This window comes from Trichosurus vulpecula, chromosome 8, assembly GCF_011100635.1.
Source record: "Trichosurus vulpecula isolate mTriVul1 chromosome 8, mTriVul1.pri, whole genome shotgun sequence".
Lineage (NCBI taxonomy): Eukaryota > Metazoa > Chordata > Mammalia > Diprotodontia > Phalangeridae > Trichosurus > Trichosurus vulpecula.
The window spans coordinates 183,636,930-183,651,072 of record NC_050580.1 but is presented as its reverse complement, the minus strand read 5'-3'; the positions used below and the strand labels follow the sequence as shown (position 1 = coordinate 183,651,072).

The following is a 14,143-nucleotide window of genomic DNA, read 5'->3' as shown; positions in this document are numbered from 1 at the left end:
GTATATGATTGTGATGGAATGTTGTGCTGTGGAATTCTGTATGTCCTACTTCTATCTGCTCAGTAGGCTTCATTCCCTTTGATTTTATTTTTTGGTAACTTCTTTGCCTCTTGTACTCCTCAATTCCTTACTGCTCCTGAGTACTTAATTTATTCTATTTCTTCAACCTTTCCTTCTTAATTGTGTAGCCTTTCAAATTTCTTACAACTCCTACTTCCTATCTAGGGCCTTCCAAAATCATTGGCAGAAGAGATAGGATAGCCAATTTAATTCCCTATACTTCTAATTTCTTGTTTTTTTCTCTACCCTCAGGCCATTTCAGTGTCTGTGATACCAGTTCTCAAAATGGATGGTATAAACAACTCTGTGGTAACTGAATTTGTGATGCTGGAGCTGTCAGCTTCTTGGGAGATGAAGATTTTCCTCTTCTTATTTTTCTTTTCATTCTATGTGGGAATAGTGCTGGGGAACCTCTTCATTGTGATCACTGTGATTTTTGACTCTCACCTTCACTCCCCTATGTACTTCTTGCTGGCCAACCTTTCTCTTACTGACTTCGGTCTATCCTCTACAACAGTCCCAAGGATGATCCTTGACATTTTCAGCGAGCGTAAGGTTATTTCTTTCCCAGGATGCATGATGCAGATGTTTTTTATCCATTTCATAGGAGGAACTGAGGTGGTCTTGTTGATAGCCATGGCCTATGACAGATATGCAGCCATCTGTAAGCCTCTCCATTACCTGATTATTATGAACCGCAAAGCATGTGTTCGTTTTACAGCTGTTGCCTGGATGATTGGGTTACTCCATGCTGTGTCTCAGTTTGTTTTTGTTATAGATTTGCCCTTCTGTGGTCCTAACAAGCTTGGAAGCTTTTATTGTGACTTCCCCCAGGTTGCAAAACTTGCTTGCAGAGATACTTCCAGGGTGATATATGGGGTCAGTGTAAATAGTGGGCTTCTCACAATGAGTACCTTCTTCCTTCTAATCGCCTCCTATATCATTATTCTGGTCACTGTCAGACAGCACTCTTCAGCTGGTTTGTCCAAAGCTTTTTCCACACTCTCAGCTCACCTCTTTGTGGTATTCTTGTTTTTTGCTCCTTGTTTCTTTGTCTATGTGTGGCAAGTTCCCACATTATCTTTGGATAAATTTTTGCTCATTTTTATTTTTCTTATAACCCCATTCTTGAATCCTATCATATATACATTTAGGAACAAGGACATGAAGATGGCAGTGAAAAGGCTAACCAAGAGGACTGTTGTTTCTGTGGATTAATTTTGTTGATGAAAATGAAAAGATGCTTCAGGATCTTCTTCACCAGTCCTTATACCATTAGATGCTATGCTAGAGCACTAAAAATTTAATTATAAATTCATCTACATTCTAAATTTGTGGTTATTTTTCTATTCTTAAGTGGCCTTTGAGTTGTATCTGCAAATTCTACCTCATCTTTAATTCTGCAGAGATGAGAACTGTAACCCTGAGCTGCTCCAGCATTGATGACATCCATTTTTAAAATTTATCCAATGTCATAAATTGTCTCCTCATTTGCATAGGATTATATTTAGATAGCATTGAACTTGGTAATAAATACTTTAAGAAATATTTTTCATGGAATAAATATTTTTTCATAGAAATTCCATGCTTACTTCAAATGACCATGTGCAAGATTCTAGGCCATGTATCTCCTTTAACATATATTAATGAAGATAAAATAAATGGTCTCTTATGAGAGACTAGAGAACTTTCTGACATAGGGTAAATATGTAAAGAAGAATCACAGAAAAGAAAATCCTCTGGTACAGAAGTTTGAAAGATTCTAGAGGGCAAAGAACATGCTTAATCATCTTTGCCATTACCTATAATCTCTAACATAGGGTATCACACATAGTAGAAACAATAAATATTGTGCAAGCAGGCAAGCAGGAAGAATACACAAGCAGCACATGCTAGTGCAAGGAGACAAAATGGATTTCATAGCTATTACTGAATCATGGTGAGCTAACTTTACTGTAATATGACTTTGGATTATTAAATTATACTTATTAAAAAGAATCAAGATAGGTAAATGGGTGCATTTTACAATAAGAAAGTCCATTTCAATGAGAAATCCAGGATATGGTGAGGTAGAGGGAGAAGCATGGTGAAGAACATTTCGGTGATGATTAGTGGGTGAAGAAACAGAAGAGATTTTGTCATGGTAGGATATTACATCTAGAAGGAAAGAAGAAATTGATGAGAACTTTGGGAAACATCACAAGTATGGCACAGAAACATGAAATAATAATTACCCAGAGACTTCGGTGGTCCAGAAAGCTGCTGGAGTGTGCATGCATACTCTCTCTCTCTTTCTCTTTCTCTCCCTCCCTCCATACTTTCCTCCTTCATTCTTTGTCTCTTTCTTTTTCCAAAAATCTCTGGATTTCTCTCTGCCACTCTCTCTGTTTGCTGTCTCAGTCTGTCTTTTCTCCAAAAGAAAAATAAATACCTCCAAAAACTTTTCTTCCAAAGTTAGAAGAAACAACAAACGGGAATTCTATACTATATCTGATTCTTACTTATATAGAAGATCTCAGTTTTGGGGTGAAAATGGTGGGAGTCTTCAGAGTAAATGACCATTCTCTCTTAGAGTTTGCAATACAGAAGAATAGGCAGTGTTTTACATAAACCCTAGATTTTGGGAAAGCAGATTTCCAGGAGTTCAGAGGAATTGTTGTTTGTCTTTCATTTTCAAAGAGGACCAATGACATCATGGGTGGTGTCTTGACCTGTTTGTGAATTGGATTTAAGTGAGGCAAAATTGCACAAAGTCACCAGCCTTACTCTCTCTTCCAGAGTTATCAAAGTCCAGTGGCAAGACAAAAGTCAGGATGACTGGTGATGGCTCAAGATGCAGTGCATGACTTTGGTGTCTTGCATATCTGACCAAGCTCTAAGCATTTCACAGTGCCTACTTCAGCTATCTTCACAGCCGTGGAACAAATTATTCTCATCTACCCATTCCACTGGATAAAGTCTTCATATACTTGGGCTAGACACCACCATAACTCACTTATGGATTTGAGGCCTGTCAGTTACCCTCAACCTGGTTTAATCCCATCTGCCAAGTTTGTTACTGGGGTGTAGCCACTGTGCATGCTATAGCTTCTTGGAGTCATGGGTGAGAACTGAGTCCAGGTAGACATCAAAGGTGGATGAGCAGCCTTGAATAGGGCTTTGCAAATGCTGACCCCAGAGATTCTAGTTCTCCTTGAACATTCCATACACCCCCACTGAGGATCCCAAAGATTAAAATTCTATAGGCAAATCTATTCAGGAGGGATAGCAAACTCTGAAGGTTAAAATTCTGAAGACAAAAAGAGAAGTGATCCCACTAAGGAAGACCAACCAGAATTACTTGAAGAGACTAAAGTAGATGCATAGGGAATTCACCAACGAAATGAAGTATAAAATAGATATGTACAGAAGATAGAGGTAAGGGAAAGTAACAGATGATGAATCCAAAATCATGGGTTAAATTTGTAAAATAGTGTCAAGAAATGTTAAAAGCATCAGCAGAGTTTGACAAAGAAAGCTACAGACAATAAAATTTTATTTTTTAAGTGAGGGATCAAAGAAGTGACAGGGTCATTACTTGGATTGAATGGGGTGATAAGTGGCATGACATAGCTGGTAGAGATTTTGCTTCTGTTGTTGCTGTCAAGGGGAATGACCTTTGCATTAAAAATGACAGAACAAAAATGACATAACTAGGAATGAATATCTAATGTATACTTTGAGATTGAGGGTATGTACCTGCCCTAGATTCAAGGCCCCATGTTGTTGGGTGGTGAAAGAACTTGGAACTAATCATGGAATAAGTAAACAAATTCTGGTTTATAAATGCAAATGAATATTATTCTGCTTTCAGAAACAACAAATATGATGTCTACAGTGAAGTATGGAAAGGTTTATATGACCTGATGAAAATTAAGTAAGGAAAGAGAAGAGAGCAATATATTTAATGACTGTAGATATGTAAATGGAAAGAACAAACATAAAAAAATTAAAAATCTAAACATAAACATAAAAATAAAAAAATTAAAAATGAATTTTGCAAAATTAAAAGGAATAAAGTTCAAAGAAGGGATATGAAAATTCACATTCATTTTTTCCTTTGAAGAGGCATAGAACTGTATATATTTTCAGATTTTTCAAAATTTTGGTAGGTTTTCCTGATTTTCTTCAAAAGTTTCTTGGTTGTGTTGGATGGCTCTCAGGGAGGGAAGATAGGAAGAGGAATATGGGGGAAAATTAGGCAATGAAAAATTAAATGTCAATAAAATTTACTTTAAAGAAGAAAAATATCAAATATGATTGCTGAGACACTGTCAGCAATGTTTGAAAGATCATAGAAAATGGGAAAGGTATGAAAATACTCAAGAAGGGCAAATGTGAAACTTTTATAGAATTTTGAAAATTATAGATATTAATTTTTTTGCATTTCTTTTTTTAATTTATTTTTATTTTTAGTTTACAACAGACGGTTCTACATAATCTTGAGTTCCAGATTTTCTCCCTTCCCTCCTTGCTCCCTCCCCAAGAAGGCATGGAATCTCATATAACTACCACGAATGATTTCGCATTCAATTAATTTATACACTAGTCAAGTTGCGGAGAAGAATTACGACCACTGGAATGAGTAATGAGAAAGAAGAAACAGAACCAAAAAAAAAAAATAAAAGAGAAGAGAAAAAAGTGAGCATGAAGTATGCCTCAATCTGCATTCAAACTTCATAGTTCTTTCTCTGGATGTAGATAGCATTCTCCATCATGAGTCCTTTGGAGTTGTGCCTGCACCTTGTGTTACTGAGAAGAGCAAAGTCTGTCAGGGTTGGTCCTCACGGAATCCATATATCTGTGGTTGTGTACAGTGCTCTCCTGGCTCTGCTCTGCTCACTCAACATTATGTCGAGTAGGTTTCTCCAGGTTGTTATGAAGTCCATATCATCCCCATTTCTTATGGCACAATATTATTCCACTAACTTCATATACCACAGCTTGTTCAGCCGTTCCCCAATTGATGGGCATCCCTTTGATTTCCAATTCTTGGCTACCACAAAAAGAGCTGCTATAAATATCCTTATACATATGGGTTCTTTTCTCGTTTGTGTGATTTCTTTGGGATACAACCCTAGAAGTAGTATTGCTGGGTCAAAGGCCATGAATATTTTTATAGCCCTTTGGGCATAGTTCCAAATTGCTCTCCAAAATGGCTGGATCAGTTCACAACTCCACCAGCAATGCAACAATGTTCCAAGTTTCCCACATCCTTTCCAGCATTTATCAATTTCCTGTTTTGTTATTTTGGCCAATCTGACAGGAGAGATGTGGTATCTAAGAGTTGTTTTGATTTGCATTTCTATAATCAGTAGTGATTTAGAGCATTTTTTCATATGCCTATAGATATCTTTAATTTCTTCCTCTGAAAACAGCCTGTTCATATCCTTTGACCATTTCTCAATTGGGGAATGGCTTGTATTCCTATAAATTTGGCTCAGTTCCCTGTATATTTTAGAAATGAGGCCTTTATCAGAGATGCTAGTTGTAAAGATTTTCTCCCAATTTTCTGCTTCCCTCCTAATTTTTGTTGCATTGGCATTTTTGTACAAATACATTTCAAATGAACATAATTAAAATTATCCATTTTGCATTTTGTAATGCTCTCTATCTCTTGTTGGGTCATGAATTCTTTTCTTTTCCATAAATCTGATAAGTAAACTATTCCTTGCTCTCCCAAGTTACTTGTAGTATCAGCCTTTACTCCTAAATCATGAACCCATTTTGACTTTATTTTGGTATATGGTGTAAGATATTGGTATATGCTGAGTTTCTGTCCTACCATTTTCCAATTATCCCAACAGTTTTTGTGAAATAGTGAATTATTAGCCCAGAAGCTGGCCTCTCTGGGTTTATCAAAGAGTAGATTGCTTTGGTTGTTGACTTCTCCATCTTGTATTCCTATCCTATTCCACTGATCCACACCTCTGTTTCTTAGCCAGTACCAGGTAGTTTTGATGACTGCTGCTCTGTAGTACAGTTTAATATCAGGTATGGCTAGGCCACCTTCTCTAGCATGTCATTTCATTAATACCCTAGATATTCTAGACCTCTTATTTTTCCAGATGAATTTTGTTATTATTTTGTCCAGCTCAGTAAAATAATTTTTTGGTAGTTCAGTTGGTATGGCACTGAATAGATAAATTAATTTAGGTAAAATTGACATTTTTATTATATTAGCTCGGCCTAACCATGAGCAACTGATATTTTTCCATTTATTCAGATCTGACTTTATTCGCGTTAAAAGTGTTTCATAGTTATGTTCATATAGGCCCTGGGTTTGTCTTGGCAAATAAACTCCCAAGTATTTTATTGTGTCTACAGTAACTTTGGATGGAATTTCTCTTTCTATCTCTTGCTGTTGGGCTTTGTCAGTAATGTATAGGAATGCTGAGGATTTATGTGGGTTTATTTTATATCCTGCAACTTTGCTAAAGCTGTTTATTATTTCAAGTAGTTTTTTACTTGATTCCCTAGGATTCTGCAAATAAATCCTCATATCATCTGCAAAAAGTGATAATTTAGTTTCTTCTTTTCCTAATCTAATTCCTTCAATTTCTTTTTCTTCTCTTATTGCTACAGCTAACGTTTCTAGTACCAAATTGAATAGTAGGGGTGATAATGGACATCCTTGTTTCACCCCTGATCTTATTGGGAATGCATCTAGCTTATCCCCATTACAAATAATGCCTGTTGATGGTATTAGGTAGATGCTATTTATAATTTTAAGGAAGGTTCCATTTATTCCTATGCTTTCTAGTGTTTTTAACAGGAATGGGTGCTTTATTTTGTCAAAGGCTTTTTCTGCATCTATTGAGATGATCATATGGTTTCTGCTAGTTTTGTTGTTGATATGGTCAATTATGCTGATAGTTTTCCTAATATTGAACCAGCCTTGCATTCCTGGAATAAATCCTACCTGGTCATAGTGTATTATTCTCGTGATGAGTTGCTGCAGTCTTTTTGCTAATATTTTATTTAAAATTTTTGCATCAATATTCATTACGGAAATTGGTCTATAATTTTCTTTCTCTGTTTTGACGCTACCTGGTTTGGGTGTTAGTACCATATTGGTGTCATATAAAGAATTTGGTAGGACTCCTTCTTCCCCTATTTTCCCAAATAGTCTACAAAGTATTGGAATTAGTTGTTCTTTAAATGTTTGATAAAATTCACATGTAAAATCATCTGGCCCTGGAGATTTTTTCCTAGGAAGTTCATTGATGGCATGCTCAATTTCTTTTTATGAGATGGGGTTGTTTAGAGATTTTAGTTCCTTTTCTGTTAACCTGGGCAGTTTATGTTTCTGTAGATATTCATCCATAACTCTAAGGTTGTAAGGACTTTCAAACACAAGAATCAAGAGAAACATGAAAAGGTAATCAAGAAAAAGAACAAGAAAAAGAAATTGCAAGGGACTTACTAAAGTTGACCTGTTTTGTTTACATTCCTACATGGAAAGATGACATGTATGATTCATGAGACCTCAGTATTAGGGTAGCTGAAGGGAATATGCATATATATATATGTTTATTATATATATAAGTGAATGTGTACATATGTATATATGTATGTGTGTGTATATACATATATATATATATATATATATATATATATATATATATACAGAGAGAGAGAGAGAGAGAGAGAGAGAGAGAGAGAGAGAGAGTGGGCACAGGGTGAGTTGAAGATGAAGGGAAGATATTTAAAAGAAATAAAATTAAATTAAGGGATGAGAGAGGAATATATTGAGAGAAGAAGATAGGGAGAGATAGAATGGGGTGGATCATCTTGCATAAAGGTGGAAAGAGGAAGCAGTTCTGTGGGAGAAGGGGAGAGGGCAGGTGAGGGGGGAATGAGTGAATCTTGCTTTCATCAGATTTGGCCTGAGGACTGAAAACCATACATACTCAATTGGGTATCTTATGCCACAGGAAAGAAGAGGGAAGAAGATAAAAATGGGTGGATGATGGAGGGGAGGGCAGATGGGGGTGGAGGTAATCAAAAACAAACACTTTCGAAAGGGGACAGGGTCAAGGGAGAAAATTCAATAAAGGGGGATGGGTTGGGAAGGAGCCTACTACAACTGACTACAAACAAGTCCATATGTTCCCGATCCTACAGTGCACTGCCCCCCCATTGGGAGGATGAAGGAGAGAGAGAGATAGAGAGACAGAGAGAGAGAAGGAGAGACAGACAGAGACAGAGACAGAGACAGAGAATGGCAGAAAATTCTAGCATACACAATTCCTGTCATTGGACCTCTGTTCTTCTGACTTCATAAAGGTAAGAAGTTTATAGCTAGCTCCAATTCTCTTTCATCTAAAAGCAGCAAAACACACAGAGGAAATAAAAAATAGAGGCTTTCTGTATTCACCTGCTACAGGTTGGCCTAAGTGGGGAGGTTCTAAGGCCTTTGTCCCCATGAAGAGACTTACAGTATGTCTTCCTTCAATGCTAGCCAGGAGAGAGAAACTTGAGTCTCCTCGGTCTTCTCCATCTCCTCCCTCTGACATCAGCCCCCTCCGATCTCCCCCATAGTCTTTTGTATGAATGCTCAGATCTGTTTCAGTAGTCAATTGTTGAAGTGGAGCTAACAGCTATAGGATTCCTGCACATGCTCAGAAGGACATGTGAAGAATTGCATCAAACCAAGGCATGCTCAAGTTCATGAAGGATCTCTTGTTGGCCAGTCTCTATTACACTCTTTCTCTTGTTTAAAAAAGTTTGCCATCTGTGGGAAATGACCAAGGTCCATTTTGAATACAGTGTCTCCAATTCAGAATTGTCCTCAATAGTTTTGCCCTTTCACTTGCTTCCCCACCTTTATTATTTGCCTCCCCAACTCTAATGGACCAAAGGTTCTCATTCTCCTTTTTAAAATTTGGAGATTTTTCAGAACAGTCCTAACATGAGTCCTTGTTTAGTGATGTTAGGGCTTTGTGGTCATATACACATCATCTAGAAAATGTAGTCAAGAGAATTCCTCTCAATCCACAATGGATTCTCATCCCTAAGTATTGTGAGAAATAAAGTTCTGTGATTTCTCCTTGTTCGTGTTCAGTACATCAGAAAATTATTTCTACTTTGCCTCATTTTGGAAGTTATTGTGAGGATAAAATGAGATAATGTATGTTACTGCAATTTGAAATCTGTAAGATATTGGGTGGAAATTGAGAAGAGGTAAAATAAAAACTTTTTCCTGTTGATATATAATGAACAAACTTTTCTCAGTCAGGATTCCTTATATCTAGAATCCTTAGAGAACTGAGGAGAATGGAAACTATTCTCAGCTAAGGAAAATAAGGGAGGAATTCAAGGAAAGGGCAGGGAGCAGAGATGAATCTAGGCATGTTGATCCGTGTTCAGGAAGGACAAGCTCCAATTCCCTGGAATATGAACTTCATACTTTGTGACTTTATCCAAATCAACAAACGACCTATCCTAGTTTCCCTTTCTCTTTGGATCTCAAGTAAAAATGGGACATTTCTAGGTTACTTCAAGTGTAAAGAATATTTGAAGTGGCCCTCTCTGTTAATCACTACTGTTTCAATCATGGAACAGTTCCAGCAAAGTCTGAATAGATTTGAGAATCTTCAAAATCACCATTTATTTAGTCCTTATGGTTTATACAGTGCTGTATCATACATGCTGGTAAATCCAAAGTTTATATGAGATAATGATTCCTAATTTTATAGAGGTTAAGACTCTACTAGGAATATTTGTTTTTTCTTTCATCTTGAGACCTGTTACTTTCTTTATGCATTGATCTGGACCTTTCTACTATCCAGTCCCAAGAGCACAGTTTATTTTCTTTTCTTTTCTTTTCTTTTCTTTCTTTTCTTTTCTTTTCTTTTCTTTTCTTTTCTTTTCTTTTCTTTTCTTTTCTTTTCTTTTCTTTTCTTTTCTTTTCTTTTCTTTTCTTTTCTTTCTTAAAATTCAAATTCCAAATCACATTTTTAGTTTCTTACCTGTAATCATAAGAAAGACATTAATCCCATAAATCTCAAGGAGATAGATTACGCTTTCCTAAATTCTAAAGTGAGGGAAGTAGGGTTAGCCATTTCTAGGCAATTGTTTCTGAAAGCAAGTAGGAGCCTTATTTGTTTCTTGTTAATGGTAGTTAAATGATGTGCTAGGGTTTCATGAATCTGGCATCTTCACACAGATGTGAATCAATGAATAGGAAAGGATTTAGGTTTTTTATTTAAAGCAAAGGAATTTTTAAGTTCCAAATTCTTTCTCTTCCCCCTTCCATCTCTGAACGAGAAGGCAAGGAAAACAAAACCTATTGCCAATGTGTATCATTATGCAAAACTCATTTCTGTATTACCTGTGTTTTAGAAAAAAAGCAAGAAAAAGGAAAGATAAAAAATATGCTTCAATTTGTGCTCTGAGTCCATCAGTTCTCTAACTAGAGGTAGATAGCATGTTTCATCTCCAATCCTTTGGAATTGTTTTGGGTCATTGTATTGACCAGAGTTACTAAGTCTTTCAAAATTGATTATCTTTACCATATCGCTGTTATTATATGGAATTTTCTCCTGGTTCTGCTCTAATTTTGCATGGTTCATAAAGACCTTTCCAGGTTTTCTCAGAAAGTTTTATTAAGTAATCCTTCCTGACTTTGTGACACAGAGGCATCACCACACAAACGTTTGGTATGTACAAAAGATTTGGGCAGCTTTTAGCACAGTCTGGCACACAGAATATCACCAAGGATGCACCTAACATGTAAAAGGGGAAAATAGAGGCACCATAGGTACATGTAGGCAGGAGCAAGATTCCTAAAGCCAATGATTTCACATTTGTTTTTCATCTGTTTTTTAATTCCAAATAGTTCTGAAACCACAGACTATCAGCCTGGCCTACAGCAAAACACCAACTCAGTGATTTACTCTTCCTGATTTTATATCCTACATCAGAGTGGAAGAAGAAGTTGACTCTCCTATAAAGGATATTGCTGCTGCCTTCTTGTCCCACAAGTCAACCAACTCACCTCCCTAACTTGATGTTTACTTACATGGTTGTTACTTCCTTACCTAGATGGTGGTTACACTATGGCAATGGCTTTTATTTCAAACCTTCTTTTTTACCCTAAGGCAGTATTTATTCTTGTGAATACTTTTTTCTACACTATCTCCATAATTCCAAAAAGGTTTATACTTCTGTGGCATTATTTTACATCAAGTAATACATGATTTTATCTAGTGCATAAGAAACAGGTCTCTGCATCTCCCTTACCCTCTCTGTTTCATTGCCAGATAAATGTTTCAAGACGTTTTCTTTAGGGAAATTCAGTGTGCCTCTAAAACAAAAATCAGGGGAAAGCCAATTGTGAGCTGGAACTCAGTAGCGTGGAACACAGACATTCAGGAAATTAATTATTTTCCTTAGAAGGCAAGAACTTTATATAGTTCATTATCTTGAAAAGAGATTATAGAAGGGACAATTAAATACCCTGGCTTTCTCTGATGCCTGATCCTGCCTCATATCCTGTGTCAGAACTGGTATGTAAGTGAGATGCTCTTTTCATCCTTACAGCTGCATTTTGATTTATGCCTCTCATTCTCCCCCGTCTTTCCTTGGTATATTTCTGTATCTATTCCAGGTGAGATCTATTATCATTAAGCCTTATCATGACTTGGAAAATCAGACTTTTCCCAATGAATATATAGAATCTTTAGACCATACACTTAGTTGAATCTTAGATTACATGCTCACCAACAAATGTCCATGTAGTCTTAATTTTTTCACTTCCAGTGCTAGGAAACTTAACACTCCTGGAGGCAACTCAATTCATTCCACTAACATTTATTAAATTCTAACTATTAGTAAGGGTCCTGTGCTAGCACTCTGGACACAAAGACTATCATAGAGCAATAGGCAGGCACTGCATATGTTTGAGCAAGGGTGTAATACAGTCAATTCCGTTTTAGGAATATTAATTTGGTAGCAATGTGGAGGATAGATTGAAGGGGAAAGAGACTGGATGCAGAGAGACCTATTAGGAACTTATTGCAATAGTGAGAAATAATTAGGGACTGAACCAGGAAGTAGCTATGGGAGTAGAGAGAAGGGAATAGATGCAAGAGATGTTATGAAGGTACGAGGAAGAAAATTTGGCAACTGACTGGGTGTGGGAAGGAAAGGACAGAAGAAAAGAGGTTGTGAACCTGGGTGACTGGTAGCATGATGGTGCTCTCCACAGACACTGGAAAGTTTGAAGGAGAGATAGATTTTTGGGAAAATATAGTTTTGTTTTGGGTAGGTTGAGTTTGACATGCCTATAGGAAATCTAAATAAATATATCTATCAAGCAGTTTGTAAGATAGGAATGGAGTTCAGGAGAGGAATTAAGGATACAAATATTGGTTTGAGGATCATCAGCGTTAATCCCAATGAAGATTTTCTTTAAATTGAACAAATTCATACCTCTCTGTAACATCTCCCTGTTGAATTTTATTTAAAAGAGAAAATTTCTGAGGCTTTTTACTTCTGGGAAAAAATGATTTTAGAGCAAGGCTAGAAAGCCACCATTAGATCAGATCAACTAATCCCTCAGTGATTAGTGACAGTTTCACAGGTTAACAAAGCTAATCTTTGTAACAACAACAAAAAAAGGAAATATATTCACCAGGTTGATTCATAGGATTTACAGAGAAATAGGTGGTTTCATAATTTTTGATTGCTAGGGCTGTCAGGAGTGAAACAGGATGTTTTTAGGGTGGGATAACTGCTAGATCTAATATTTCATCGGTTTAGGACTCATGTCTATCATTCTGTGATTTTTTTTTGAGAAGTATCCTTCAGTAATCCTTTAAGGATTTCTGCTATGGGTCTAAGATGCTCACTGAAAAAGAACTAACTTGCTAGAAGAGGAACTTGTGATGAACTGAGTCAATCTCACCCATCAGGAACTTGAAAAAGGCAGTCTAATCTTTAGTAAACAGTCCTGTGATATCTAAGCTTAATTCCATGATTGTATCATTTTATGTCTATAATGATATATTTCCTATTCTAACCTATCTATTATTGATTTTTTAAAAATTATTTTGTTTTTAATTTATGAAATAAAACAAGCATTTCCATAATATAGTATAAAAAAGATGATTGCACATGAAACTGCAAATCTATTATGTACAACTTGCTATTCCTTTTAAATATATAATTGTAAGAAATGGGAGGAGGAGTTTTGTTTCCACAGAACTAAAGGTGTGCTTCCCTGCCCTCCCCCACCCCAGCTTTAGCAGAGACCAGGCCTCAAGGTCGGTCAGGTGAGAGGTCAGAGGCTTGTACGCATGTGCATACTTTTTGAGAAGGCAGTCTGGGGAATTAGAGAGGCCAAACCCACTTGAACCTGTTCAAGCTTATCTAGGGTCTGGTCTTGGTCAAGAATCCAGGCCTGCTGATTTGCATCATTTGCATATGTTAAAGAGGGAAAGTAGGGGAAGTAAAAGAATATAGTTTAATCCTAAACTAAGACAAGGAAAATCTAATTAACTTCACTTTTGCTTCTGTATCCTTATTATCCTATTTATATAAACTGTATAACCTAGGAAAACTATGTAAAAAACAAAGATTGTAAACTAACCATGACTCTAGCAGGAGTGGAGGGAATGGTTACCTCTGTTCCTGCAGCTGTATCAGTGTGAGTGTTCCCGCGAGCACTGCACCTGCTCTCCCGGGGAGCTTAATAAAATGCCTTCCTCTGCCCACTCTGCTCCTGAATTCTTTGGGTGTGAATGGGCAAATCACATGGGTTTTCCTAAGGTCAAGTGAAGGGAAGCAACAGGCAGCGGAAGCTCGCCAGGCTTACTCCTGGATCTTGTTTTGGGGTGTCCTATGATCCCCACTACGGTGTTGGTGTTAAGAGGGCTACCACTCTGGATTCCCTTGGGGAGCCCTGTGGTCTGCACGGCCTTCTTAAGGGGACATCACATGGGACTTCCGGCCCTGTCTCGGGAGCCTTGTGATCTTACTGCCATCCTAAGGGGCCATCACTTGGGTCTTCCTTAGGGTCTGACCCCTAGGAGGCCCT

General features: G+C 37.0%; 1 protein-coding gene across 1 annotated transcript; it reads left to right on the top strand.

The window, feature by feature from the left end:
• Positions 1–345: 345 nt before the first annotated feature.
• On the top strand, positions 346–1,278 carry LOC118830278 (olfactory receptor 4F4-like). Its single transcript, XM_036737207.1, has one exon. It carries the CDS (start codon positions 346–348, stop codon positions 1,276–1,278), a length of 933 nt encoding a protein of 310 aa, XP_036593102.1.
• Positions 1,279–14,143: the final 12,865 nt, after the last annotated feature.

Bases quoted from the DNA above. Each gene is read 5' to 3' on its own strand.
- LOC118830278 (XM_036737207.1), top strand. From the start codon at position 346: ATGGATGGTATAAACAACTCTGTGGTAACTGAATTTGTGATGCTGGAG.